The sequence below is a fragment of the Hippoglossus stenolepis genome, chromosome 7, assembly GCF_022539355.2.
Source record: "Hippoglossus stenolepis isolate QCI-W04-F060 chromosome 7, HSTE1.2, whole genome shotgun sequence".
In the NCBI taxonomy this organism is placed as follows: domain Eukaryota; kingdom Metazoa; phylum Chordata; class Actinopteri; order Pleuronectiformes; family Pleuronectidae; genus Hippoglossus; species Hippoglossus stenolepis.
This window is the reverse complement of record NC_061489.1, coordinates 23,591,634-23,606,015: the sequence shown is the minus strand read 5'-3', so window position 1 is coordinate 23,606,015 and position 14,382 is coordinate 23,591,634. Positions and strand designations below refer to the sequence as shown.

At 42.4% G+C, this 14,382-nt stretch overlaps 1 protein-coding gene across 4 annotated transcripts in view; it reads left to right on the top strand.

Annotated features, from left to right (window-relative positions):
- fstl5 (follistatin-like 5) overlaps positions 1-14,382 on the top strand; it is a 155,368-nt gene that overhangs the window by 99,593 nt on the left and 41,393 nt on the right. For 2 of the 4 annotated variants that reach the window (XM_035162282.2, XM_035162281.2), the window contains exons 8-9: positions 3,330-3,341; positions 7,230-7,350. In XM_035162282.2, coding sequence (XP_035018173.1) covers positions 3,330-3,341; positions 7,230-7,350 — 133 coding nt within the window. The remainder of the gene's footprint in view (positions 1-3,329; positions 3,342-7,229; positions 7,351-14,382) is intronic. The other 2 variants (XM_035162284.2, XM_035162283.2) reach the window with 1 other exon arrangement.

Sequence of the window (14,382 nt, the reverse complement as noted above, 5' to 3'; positions counted from 1 at the left end):
GGTGACTTTTAAGGCCGTGCACACCAGAGTAACAGCTTCTTTCCAATCGTTTGACGTTTCCTGTTAATGTATCATGGCTGATTCTTTATTCATGAAAAAAACATGAATGCAAGAACTGGGTTTTACAACAAAGACATGTCAAGTCGGACTATTTCCTGAAAAACACTAAATATCTTTTGGAGGATTTACCCGGAGGACGAATACATGTGTGAGGTCCTGTAAGGTCAGCGCGGGGCTTTGATCTATCATTCATATAGATTTTCTCTGAGAAGTGTTTTACTTCTTTTTTTGGCAGAGGAACTCGTTTTTGTTTCATCTCCTCACTTTGCCTGAGGACACATAGCTGAGTTCAGGGTCCCGGCCGCAGGTGGTCGGTCGGAGCTTCACACGCCGTCATCAGTTTCCCCTCGTAAACAATCTCACTCGTGTGTGTTTTCAATTCAAATGTCAGCTCAGACTCGGTATTCCCCCCAAAAAATGCTTCGTCTTAGGTTGATCAAGAGAAAATGGCATTGAAGAATTTGACCTTTCATCCTTTGCATCAGAAGTTTATTTTTTTCTTCGTCACCTTCGTCTTCATTTTTTTTACCCCATTACTGAGACAGTGGAGAAGAGAGCGCGTCGTGTTGGGTAACAATCACACGTTGGCCTTTCGGGGGTTTGCAGCCGTCGTGCTCCTGGAGAAAGTATCAAACTTTTATTTCAGTCCGTGGAACTCAAACTTTGTTGTTTGACACTCGGAGGGAACAAACCTCCACGGAGACTGACCGATTCATCGCCGTATTGCACATTGAGATCAGACACATGTACATGGAAATTAAAGTAATATTTATGACTATAAACTCACTGAATACAGATAAGCTAATGGATGCAAACCAAATTTCACTTATTATAGATTTTTTCATAAAGATCGTAAAATTATTTCTTGAGAAATTCCCCAAAAGTATATAAAATAATCGCCCTAATGAAAAAAGAATCCTGGATCTGCACCAGTTCTTAACCAGTTCGGACCGTTTCCATATCTTTCCACCAAGTTTCGTGATAATAGTATTTTGTGCGTAATCTTGCTAACAAACAAACCGACAGGAGTGAAAACATAATCTCCTCGGCAGATTGAGGCAGAATTTAAAAAAGGAAGCAAATAACAGTATTTTAATTATTTTAATTAACTCTAAACCGCTTCGGTACGACCCCCCAGGATCTTAATGTTACCTGTGTTTAATGCTGCATTAGATGCCTCCTCTCTCTCTCTGTGGTGCACACAGCACACAGCTTGATGCCAGTGCAGCTTCATGAAGTGAGAGTGAGTCAAACTACCAGCAGGACTGTCTCTTCATCCTGAGCGGACTCGCTGTACTTTGACCCTGTCGGTCTGCAATTGTCAGATTTGATTTTTTTTCCTGTTGTTTGTGCCTGACAAAGCTTGAGTTGACAGCCTCTGCCAGAGCGGAGATTACGTTCGGAGCAGCTGCACTAACACCGAACACCAACAGCAAGTGAATCAGCACAAACAGCAGCAGTCCGCCGTGGCTCGTCAGGAAACTGTGCAAACCACACATCACCGAAAGAAACTACCGCTGGAGCGCGAGCGGCACAACCCAACGCCGGCTTAATCCAGATTTATATTTGGCTCTGAGACTTCCAGTCAATCATTGTTGTTGCTTCCAGAGAGGAGAATGAATTCCGCCCCGCACCTGGCATCCACAGGCCCATTCTAAATTGCCTTGCAGACAATTTCTTTATAATTGCTGGCTGTTAATATTTGTGAGCATCCACTGCCAGCCTTAATTAGAGTCATATTCCTGTGAGTACACATGGGAGGTTTCCGCGGTCCACTCTCGCAGGCCCTCCCAATTTAGAACGCGGCTGTTTCAGAATTTGTTTTTGTCGACATTCAGACTTGCGCATTAATCCCAGCGATGTGCTTGTATCCCGGAGTTCAATGGAGCCTCTCTAAATTTTGACAAAGCAGCTTACTGTAATTCCATGAAGTTGACAGTTGCAGGCTATTGCATCATCATCATCATCCAAGGCTGTCAGTATTTCAATCCTCCCCGAGTGGCCGAGCAGAAGACACAGTCAAGTACTCGCTGTGTGTGTGTGTGTGTGTGTGTGTGTGTGTGTGTGTGTGTGTGTGTGTGTGTGTGTGTGTGTGTGTGTGTGTCTGTCTGGGGATGATGACTCAGTGGTGCAGGATAGAGTTTGGAAGACGAAAACTGCATTTGATATTTTGTAATTCTCAGAAAGTTTGGACATCCCAACAATGGGAAAAGTGCATCGTGGGTAAAAAGAAAATACGCTGAAGTTTGTATGAAGAATTCAACAAACTGCTTATTTAAGTCGTATCATAAAGTGAACTTGCGAGGTCACATTTTTAAATATATTATTTGTGACTCGGCAACAAAAATCTTGAAAAGGTGGAATTGTTAAAAATAGAGAAAGTGTTTTGAAGTCTGCGGCTACAACAGGAATAGATATGAAGCAGGAAACAGTAAAATCTGATCTGAATCTTTCGTCCTCTTATCTCGTCCATTGGAATACGTGTGTTTTCATCTCCCATAATTCTCTGTGGCCCGCGCTGGTTGTTTTCATGTTATCCCCGCACAGAGGAGACGTGTAACATTAAATGTGCGAGATTATTATTAATACCCAACATTCATCTTTGATCAGTTTGAACCTCGGCATCTGATGCAATTTGAATTCTCCCCCGTGCTGTTTCACGAGGACAAACAAATCAAGCTCATGTGTCAGATAATACATGAATCTCCCAGAATCACACTGGCCTGTTTTATTATATCTGCAACTTCTGTCAGGTTCGGTTTTACTGTTGAATTAATCATAGGGTCTGGGAGCCGAGAAGCGCACATCTGCACCGCTCCTCTGTCGTCCTGAGATCAGACCTACACTGTGCTACACACTGTACTTTAGTCTATAGGCTTGCAACTAATAATCAACCTAATTATCAAGTAATTTGCTTATTATCCTCCTAATTATCACCAGACAATGGTGGAAAATGACCTTCACGGTTTTCTGAAGACCGACGTAATTTGATCAAAATGTGTTGTATTGTTCGGAGACAGCCTGAAACTCAAAAGTATCACATATGAGAAGCTGAACCCAGTGAATCTTGGACATGTTTTCCCAAAAAGGCAAAAATTATTAACCTCTGATTTCATTTGTGACAATAACACCCGCATGGTTTGACCCCTTTGCTGAAAAATCTGTTTCTAATGCCTTAACATTGTGTTTAATGCCTTAATATTGTGTTTAATGCCTTCATATTTAACTAAACCTCTAAATGTTTGACATCTGTTTCCCCCCCCCAACAGATCCCGTCTCAGGTATGATGTTTGATATATCATTTTTTTAAATGTCTCAACAAACTGACATACATTCACTCTTTTTTCATCCCATCCACAAATAGCCCTTAAATCTAGTGAGGTGCCTGCAGCGGCTGCATGAAGCTGTCATCCACATCACAAACACACAAATGCAGATAATGGGTTGTAGAGCTGCAACATGATTCTGCAACGACTGCATTGTTGTATGGTTCGATATTGCTAGACACAAAGAGGAGAAGCTTTCTTTTATGAGCCCGTTCACACCTGGTAATAAAAGTCTGTTGTCAAACATTATCATTGGACACATCTGTGAACATCTGTGAGCTCAGACTGGATAAAGACAAAAACGTTTGATCCTCACAAACACAAATGACGTACGTGATTTGAACAGACAAACTTAGCACTTTGATCAGATCTCTCAGGAAAGGTATTATAATCAAGAGCCATAGTTTCATAAATTGGGTGAACTGCCCCTTTTAAATGTGAAACTTGAGAGTCAGGAAACATGTTTGCTTCGCCTTCTCTAGACTGGAGGATATTTTCACTCCACATATTGTGTCTCTCACGATGTCTCATGGGAAATGACTGGAAACTTCTTCAAAGGCGATTTCTACAATGCCGTGTCACTACTAGAGGTTAGTTACCCAGTGAGGTGGCACTTTAGTGTCCTTTCAGGGGTGACCCTCGCTGACAGCTTTATTAATTATACTTTCTTGAGGGCCATGGCCTATTTGTAACTCCACCTCTACCTGCCCTTGTCTCCCCTGCGTCCGAGCAGCCTTAGCCCCGGTCCTGCTTCGTCTGCAGAGAGCTGGGTGCCGCTGATAGCCGGGCTGAGGTGGAGGAATCATGTCGACAGCCTCCGCCGCGGCTCGTTCCACCCCTCTGAGTTTCATTTCTCCCCCAATTCATTTTTCATTTAAGAAGGTGACACAATATGCTCTCAGCCCAAGGGGCCAAAACGCACCATCGATTTCCCCTCGTGTTGTGAGGCTCTGATGCTTCACTCAGCCCCGACCCGGCACCGGGCTCGTGGGTTAGATCGGAGCACATCAGGACTGATAAACACACTGTACGCCTGTAAACACGACGGCTGACTCCCCTTAGTTGTTTGTAGACTTTAAAGGAGAAGCCACGATTTAAACAGCCAGTGGAGATGTGATCGAAATGTTAAGAGCTATTTAATGAGAAGAGGCATTTTTTCTTACTGTGACCTCCTCTGGTAAACACGGCTTTATCAAATTCTGTAAGAATGTGCTGTGCTCGGTGAGAAGAATCCAGGAGCAAAGGGCAGAATCACGGGAAAGTTCACGTCGCTAAGAGATATCTGAATGTTTTTTTAATGACACGGCGGCAATCAGGAATGAACACGTTCTGGCACTTGGCCTTCATCAAGTTAGCGGAGACTGAAGAAAAGTCTAATGAGTGCTGCAGCACGTTCGGCAGGTTTCTGAAAAGCCACTGTGCATCGGGAAGTGGTGAAGCTCATTATTCTGAACACAGGCAGTTCTTTAGTTTCCAAGCAGTGTCTGAACACGTGTGATATAAACTACGTGAGACAATGCATGTGCTAAAATCATTATTGTCATATAGTCCAAGACAGGTTTTGTTTTTTTCTTCAATTGCGAAATACAAGGTTCAAATATATATATATTTTTTGTGACTTAAGGTGAAAAGTATAATGTAACATGAAGCATGACTAGGAAGTTAAAAAGATATTTGACAAAGGTTAAAGATATATTATCACTTTGTCTTTCCTCTAGTGTCTTATATGGTTTTATGTTCATGTAAAAGTTCTGCAAAGGTAAAAAAGCCAAACGTGGCTCCTCCACAAAAATCACTGATCCTGAATCTCCTTAAACGTCTCGCCAGAAGTCCGGCTGATACTTCCGGCTCATGTTGACGTCGCATGTAGTTCAGAGGCTGAACAGAGGAGCTGCAGCAATGGAGAGTTGACATTAATCTATAAAATCAAAAATATTTCTCTCATCATGTACATTGATCACATGCACCCAACTGTGAAATGAACAGTGATTCATTTGCAATGAATACAAATCTATTATAATAACATATAGATAAGTTTTATCAGAGAAAACAGACAATCAGTGTCTGTTATCAACACAATGACAAATGCAGAAAGTACAGCTGAGTAGGAGTTACAGCATCACGGGCAGGTTGGACCCAATCTCCGACCCACAGAGGCTGATGCAGTGCAGCTACCTGAGGTAAACAGGCTTATGGGCCGGCCTGTGTATGAACAGGCAGGTGAGCTGGCAGGAACAGACAACAGGACGCAATGTGTAGGTTGCTGCCTCACAAGGAAACACGTGGAATGAATGCACCAGGGGATACTGAGATAACACACACACACAGACGAACGCACAGAGACAGTGGGTCAGTCAGTGCATTCACATGTAGTACACCGAGTACACGCTATACTCACTGGAGCGGCACGTGATATCTGACATGTACCAGAGACGCAAATCAAACACGGCTGCTGTACAATCAATGGAGATGGAAACGTACGATGTTATTGTCCTTCACCTCCTGCAAATCAGACGCCATATTCACAAGTTTCAAAGTATGTACTAATGTACTCAAATCAGCAATTGGAAGAATAAGATGTATGGAAACTGAGAAACAGGAAGAGACTGAACACACAAATGGTTCAGAGGTGAAGAGACGCAGGTAGAACACAAGGGGAGGAAGGTAAAACAAACATCAAGTTATTTCAAAATAAAACAGGAAATAGCAAGTCACTATCCCTATTCTGAATAACTACGCCATTATTAATTTAACCTATTGTTTTATATGCCAAACTCTTCAATAATTGCCAGTCTCTCTGAAACATGTCTCCGAGGACACACTCAGCTCTCAGCAGCCGTCTGAGACTCTTAAATTAGAAAAGCCTCCTGACGTCTGTAAATGTATTTTTAATAAGAGAAAAGAAAAAGGATGAAGTAAGAATTTTTCACTTTTACGCCTCTGACCACATTAACCCAGGATATAAGAGGTAGACTTTCATTTTAAAGAATCAACGCTTACTTTCAAACAGTTAATTCCCTTTTTGAGAGTAAAATACAATCCTCCTTTAAGACTTTAAAATTCTAAACCTTATTACAATGTCTTGTCAAGATCTCATGGCGACATGGTCTTAACAAGGTGCCAGACATTTGCTCTTTTGCCAGATGGGATTCATCGCAGCGCCCCGCCGTCAGTGGGCTCATTAGCTTCGGGGGCTTCTTCTTCTGCCACAGCTTGAATTATTTATTTTTCTTTGCTCTCTTTTCTTGTCGGGCACCGTTTCTATCCTTTCTTTTTTTCCTTTTTGTTTGCTGGCTTAATAATAAATAAGTACGCCATGAATAAGTCATGTTTTTTGTTGGTGCTACATTCACATTGTGGATTGGTGTTGGTTTGATTACAGCCTTGTTTTGGTTTAAATAGGCTACGTGAGAATTAAAGTATTTTGTGTATGTGTGTCTAATGCGTGAAAACAAACTCACATTAGATCCTTTTCAGGGACAACGTTTTAATGCATTTTCATCTTTTGTTTTTTAGTTGTTTCATCAGATCAAAACTGTTTTTCTTAACTGTGACTTTTGCCGTTGTGTCCCTCAGCTGTTTTTTCTTTGGCACCACATGGCTTCAACTTCTCACTTGGACGTTTATCCACACTGTGCCTTGTTGAATTACTGTTGTGTTTCTCATTCCCTGTGCTATGAAACATGTTTATCTTTTCCATCTGCACACCACGGGCTTGTTGCATCCCCACTCAAACAGTTCACTCCCATCTACCAACGCCCTCTCACACCGTCACTGCTACTTCTGAGCTGCCGGCGACTTTCTCCAAGTCGTCAAAACTGTTTTTCTGTCTCCGTCTGGTAGGACTTCGGGGATGATGGCTCGTTGTACATCACCAAGGTGACAACAACCCACATGGGCAACTACACCTGTCATGCCGATGGCTATGAGAAACTCTTTCAGACCCATTCTCTTCAAGTGCACGGTAAGAGGCACATACTCTCCACACATCCCACTTTTTTATTAAAATAACTTCATGTCTTGTCTTCTGTGTAATACCAGCCACGGTGTTCGGTGCCGAAACATCAACTACACGTCTCTTTCTGCTCCTAAAACTCTGTTGAGTAAACTATTGTTATGTTGTGGAATCCATCAGCGACTGCAGCTCATGGGAGATTTCCTCAACTTTGCTTTTGTTGTAAATATTTATTGGATTTTGTTGGACTTTCAGTCTCTTGTTATTACTTAAAATAATTTGTCGAAGGAGGATTTTTATATCTTATTCTTTGATTTGACGATCCAAAGCCATATGGTAACATCTCTGGTTGCACGTGGTCGTTGCTGTGGTGTTTCACTGATGCTTTTCCTACTCTCAGATCTTGAAATTTTCTTGAAGTCCTCCTTTACTTCCTTCATTGGGTTTCCAGTTTCGGTATCTTTTCTATTTCTTAGGGTAAAGGTGATGTCGCTGGCTTACTTTTGTTAAAATGTCATTGTGAATTGCACAGTCAACCCACAGACTTCATGGAGCACACTGTACCACCACCATGTTTCTACTCTGCACGCTACGGCTGAAAGCAGGATATTTATAATGCCAACTTGTGTGTGTACAAAATAATATGAAGAATATTAGGAGGTTATCTTCAGATTATCTACTTTTGGAGCTTATCAGTCAAAGAAGAAGCAAAGGTCAACAAAACTTATGACTATAGAGACAACCTGAAGTGTATCTGGATCAGTATCATTTCCCATTTCCCATCTAACGATGTCATATGATAAGATATCTCATAAAGAAAGAAACAAAAAAGCCAGAAAATGCACAGTAAATAACTATTTTCTAGGTATCTCTGCATCATATAGACTAAAGACACATCATTATTCTCATATAACCTGTGAATACACAGAATCTGTAGGTGAGGGACAAGAGTTTGGAGCTGGAAGCCTTTACCGATCCCGTTCGAGCAGATTTGTTGAGAGCAAAAGACACATGAACCAAAACATATAAGCTTTACAATCTATCTGAATTCACATGCAGATACGTGTTAATGGCGATTACTTTAAATGTCGTCTAGACCTAGAACATCTGCACCATTGTTTGTGTTTGGTTTGGAGAAACTTGTGTGATAAAAGAAAGTTGTGCACTGAACGGAGGGTGGAGATATTTCTCTTATATTTATTTCCCACTCCAGGTCCCACATTCATTTGCCTGAAAACCACTGCGACCACACCAGCATCGATATGAATAACCCCTTATAGAGTTTTTCGGTCCTCCTCTCGCTAATTGGTGGGGAGCAGCTTCCAGGCTTTAATGGGGAACCGATGAGGTGGATTGTGAATCAGTGACAGTCTGGAGAGGGCAGAGGTGAAGTGGGAATGAGTCTGTTTTCTCCCGATCTGGCTCTAATGAACTGAATATAAATAAACCACAATGTGTCGATGCAGATTGCTCAGCATCTGCATTACCGTTGACAGACAGTCAGTCGGTTCATTACCATTCATCAAAAAATCGGGGGTTAATTGCAGTGATATACATGTCCTATTATACCCAGGACTTTGTTTAATGGAAACAGAGCGAATCCCATGAGACCAGTGACTTTTGGTCGTAATTGATACTGAAACTTCCAGATGACCTTTTTACTGCAGACTATGAATTTCACATTCTTAGTCTGGGTGAAGCCTCGGAGGACCGGCTGTCACCCTGCGATGACTACTGAGATTTTTTCCACGACTCAATTAAAAAGAGTAGAGTAACTTTTTTGAGAAAGTGGATTCAGAACGCCGTCTGCAACCACAAGAGACTGATGATGCATCCTTCAGAGTTTTATTCAGAAGAGCTGATGGAGTTTAGAGGAACTTTTGATTCCCCTTGAAGCAGGCAGAGGATTTCTAAATGACTGCGTGCGTATGTGTGGAGGATCATTAGAGGTTCTGGGCTTTGGTCTCTACCATTGACTTTATAGAAAAATAGACTCTGGGTCTGGAAAGTGAAGCCAATGCAGAAGTGCCTGGAACCTGTATTGTCTCGGAAAACCGTTTAGGGTCTCGATTGCTAGTTTCAAGTCTTCTTTGAATAATTAAGGTCCCATTTAGAGTCAAACAGAAGTGAACTACTGCATGAAGCGGGCATGGATACTGTGTGATTGACAGCTAGCACCATCCAATGGGTCTAGGTCTCAGGTGTAGGTGGGTGTGTCCTCCAGCTCAGAGTCAGCCCCCTTTCCCTGTTCCTCCAAATGTGGTTCCTTCTGGTTTAAAAAAACCAAGATGGTGCTGGATACCTTTTTCAGTTAATCTCTTTGTATTATCTGCAAGAATGTTATATACAGTGGGGACTAATATTTTGAAAACTCTTTGAGAACTTTTTATTCATGTTGCACGAATTCCTGTAAACTTTATTTACAGGAATCAATAAAGTTGCATCTAATTAATTCTGTGGCTGAAAAGTTTGTCCACTCTCTCAGCCACTTAAGTAGAAAATATTGTTGTTAGAGGCAAATTAATAAAAGGTTTGGTTGAATCGTCATATACACATAATTACTGTGTAAATATAGTTTTCTACCCTGGAAAGCTGCACAGTACTTATGCAGTATATGTCAATATCAGTAAAGGTACCTTGGCTGCCATCGTGACAACAGCTCCTGGTAGAGTCTCTCCCAGGTGAGGAAGGCCTCACTGACAGTGAGTCAGAGACTCGTACCCATGGGGCCTTGCTGGGAAGAAATGCAACACTGCCTCCATTTATGCCCATCCCCTGCAAGGTTAGCTGTGGATGGCAGGCGAAGGAGAAGAGGCCTTTATGTGCTGATCCCTCGATACAAAACAGGCCCTCGGGAGCTGGAATGCAGTTTCTAGTGGGAAGGTGTCAGAACTCGATGTGGTAGATGTAGTCGGGCTCACCTTGACGCTCTGGAACCAGAATCCTTGATCGGGGTTGGACTGTCTCCTTTTTTCCCAGAGTTGCTGGGTGAATGTTCGGATTGTGACAAGTCCCCAGCTGAATGCTGCAGTTTTCCCAGGGGAGAGGTTTTCCCACATGGGACTTCGTTTCGGGGAGCGTTGCTGTATCTAGGCAACGTTAAGCAGACACAGGAGACAGGCTTGCAGGCTTGCAGTGTTTGGTTGGGGTCCTCGGGAGGCGGCCACCTGGGGATGTGATATTTTTTGTTGTAGAGACTTGGGTAACGCCTTGTTTCCACATTGCTCTGTGTGCATATGCAAGTCAACCGTAAGTGTACTGCACCACATTACCAGCATTCATAGGCGTCTCCCCCGCCCAATATTACTTGGATCACAGCGCTCTTCTCTGGTATTTGACGGATCCTGGATGTTGACTTAATCTCCACCCACCGGCCCAGCATGCTTCGAGTGCTTGTAGGGATTTTTGTGTTCTAGTGCCTTAAGCAGAAGTATTTATTCACAATGCCGGATGCATTAGGGAGAGCAGGCTGATGAAAAGTTAACAAGTTAACCGTTCACAGAACTGAGCTGCCCTTGCAAAAAGGAGTATTATAATCTCAGCAAGTTGCAGTGGCCACAAACCTTTAGTCTTCATGTGGAGCTTTTGAAAAATATATCTAGACCTTGGCTCATCTAGTCGAAACCATTGTTGTCTTCTCTGAGTCCTCTCACAGAGATGCTAAGTACCTTCCTCCAGTTCCTATCTATCTAACTTCCTCACTGAACCTTGGGTCCTGTGAATACTGCAATAAAGAGAAGGGGACTTGGTATTATATCACAAATATGTGGTGAATTTGTATTAACTTGACCCTGACTTTCCTCTATGTGCTGTCATCCTCTGTTAGAGAGACCACAGAATGAGACACAACATAATAAAGTGAAAAAGAAGAAAACTAAATCCACAGACTAGACCCCAAAAAAATCTGTGTATTGATTTTTGCTTATGAATACAATATTACTGCTGCTGGGTTTAATAAAATACGACCCCCCTTAACCCAATCTAATTCACTACAAAAGAAATGGTAAATATTGTAAGTCTTGTATTAATTATAAAATAATAAGAGAATTATATCTAAATGTATCTACATACAAAGATTCCCAGCCCCTGTGTAAAACAAAAACTTCTTCTGAGGTATAAAACAGAGGAGGCTCACAAACACGGCACAGCAGTTTTCCCTGGACATCCATTACGCCTCTTAATTCGTGTCCCAGATCTGTTTTCTAACGTTCCCGGTAGTTTTAGTGTTTCTTCCTTTAGTTTTACCCTTGAAAACTTCTCCTTCCAGCAGCTATGTGATGCAGTTGTAATGCAACGGATTTGTGCTCCGGACAACGCTGACGTCTGAGCTGGATTTCTCCCAAATCTCCACAGGAGGCATGACGCTCGGTTGAGAGTGTAATCACAACTGAGAGAGGAAGCTTTCCGTCATGGTGTGTGTCTGTCGGCGGATGAGTGAGTGTGTGTGTGTGTGTGTGAGCAGGAGCACGCGTGTGATTTGTGAGATGTTCACAGGTCCTCGGTCTGTTTTCACAATCCACTGCCATGTTGTTTAGCAGCAGCCACGAGTTCAATTTGACTGAAGAGTTGCAACGAGTCTGCCAGGCTTAGTTGGAAATCTCCCGGTAATGTGTCGTATCCCGCCTGTGTGTTTGTGTGTCACACGTGTGTGTGTGTGTGTGTTTGTGAGTCTGAACGCCTGCTCATCTTCTAGAGCGCCACGGCCGTCGGGAGCCTTGCTGAGTGATTGACGACTGGCTGGGGAGCTTTATGATGGAGCTGTCATCCCTGCTGTGTCACATTCTCCTGGCAGTGGCTCTCCTGACACTCTCAGAAACACATCACAATGCAACTTCTCTCACATCTTGTCTGAATCGTGCTTTGAGTGGAAAAAAACCCCGCCGACCGGCTCTCGCCTTTCATTTTCAGCGACTGTCCAGGCAAAGGAAAGAGTAATGATTTGCACGCAGGGATTGGGTTTACACATGCACAGAGGCGGAGTGTGTCAGTGAGGTGTTTTTTAGAAAAGCAGAATACTCACATTTACAATTCAGGTGGAGTAGAAAAAACTGTTTCCCGGTTCTCTGTGGCTAATAAGGTGTTCAGGGACCTGGTGAACGATGCAGATTCATAGTGCTTTATGACTTAAAAGCTTTTTTCAATGCCCCCTATAATTGAATTGATGCCTTCCTGTTGTTAAAGTCAGCTCCTGTTTTAAATGAGTGCCATGTTATGGAACATCTAGTCAAATTGCTGCTAAATACGAGGGTTTATATAATCAGGGAAGGAATTTTTATTGGAATAGAGTTACATATTTGCGATGGAATCTGGGCGGCACTGAGCGAAGGTTCCAGGTTCGAATCCTGGATGGGTCAGGGTCTTTCAGTGTGGAGTTGGGGTGGGATGTTAAGCATACAGGCTTTTTTTGATGTGGGTGTTTCTTATTTAACTCAGTGAGGATTTGTCCCTGTGTTAATTGTTCAGCTCTGTCTTGGTGGATCAAGATGTCCTTTGTCGTACCTCGGGGGAAATTCGTCGTGGGCTCAGTTACGTGTCAGTACAACCTTGATATGGGCCAGATACAGAATGTCGATATCAAAAATTCCTCTTCCTGTGAACTATTAAAACACTTTGAATGACATTCTTGCTCTCTGGGGAATAGACAAGAATTCACTCAATCAGGAGACGCAAACTCCTCCGGGCTGTGTCAAAGTGTCCTTGAGCAAGACGCTGAACTTCTATCTGCTCCTGACGCTGCGTCATCAGTATGTTAATGTCTGTGTGAATTTGTGTGAATGGGTTAAACTGTACAAATACATTGTAAAAAGTATCAGTATCATATCAGGAGGTTTGCTTTTTCACAGTTTCTTTCACTGTTTTACTGCTGAGGTCTAATTTGTTAATTCTCCGTCATCACTCTGTTGATTTATTAAATCTGAAGGATTTGATTTAAGCTGACAGATAAACACTCCTACCTGTTCTGCACTCGCTCATGAAGACGTCTCATTAACGGAGACAAAGATGTTCTGACTCGTGTTTCACTGCGACTCTCACTCTGTCGAGCAACAAATTAAATCTAATTGATATGAAAACAATTGGACACAGGTCATCAAGAGCTGAACGGATGCAACTGGGCACTCAGCAACTGCACCTGATTCTCCCCATGATGATGATGATGGTGATGATGAAGCTTCTTCTAATAAAGTAGTAGTTAATTTAATTTATCCACATTTTATTTCATTCCATTCTACAATATTTCATTCTTTTGATTCCTTCCACTAGGCAGTTTTATGTTGACATTTCTAACCTGCATCAGATGTGAAACTGGAAGAATACAAAATGTAAAAAGGGTCGAACACTTTCTTCAGCCTTTATAAATTCAGCCTACAATGACTGTGATGTATTCTCCTGCTGAACTTGGGGAACACCTGCGTGAAAAGCTTCACTTGGAGGAAACGAGGCCGGGTTATGAGTGTTTTTTGGCAGCAGGGCCCCTCACATCACAGATGTTTGGCTGAATTAGGTCCATCATGAAACCTACAGAGGACTTCAGCTCCTGCTCTGCCTCTAAACACCCATTTTCAGCTCTGATTAGACCTGCACTTACCTCCTCTGTAAGTACACCGCCACTCGCTGCACCTATACTTTTACTGTAACCCATCTGGCAGCTGATGTGGTGTTACAAGCCGTGATTGGATCATAGGCAGAGTACTTCAGCACAGAGTGACAACCAGTTCCATTTTCTCAAATCACAAAAAGCATTTTACCCAAAAAGGTGCATGAGATGAGATGTGGGCTCGATGTCGTGCCATCCATTTTCTATCAGCCTCTACAGCTGCACAAGATATTTCTACATTGGCCCCAACAAAACACTCCAGTGATCACAGGATGATCTTTGCTCTGACTCTCTGCACCTGTTTCAATATGGACATAACATTTTTTTAGACTAAAACAAAACCACAAAACTTACAAATATATATATATTTAAAAAAACCACAACAGATTTATCTAAATATGCGTGTAAGGGTGGGGCATGACCCAAAGAAGAGTACAATACATTCA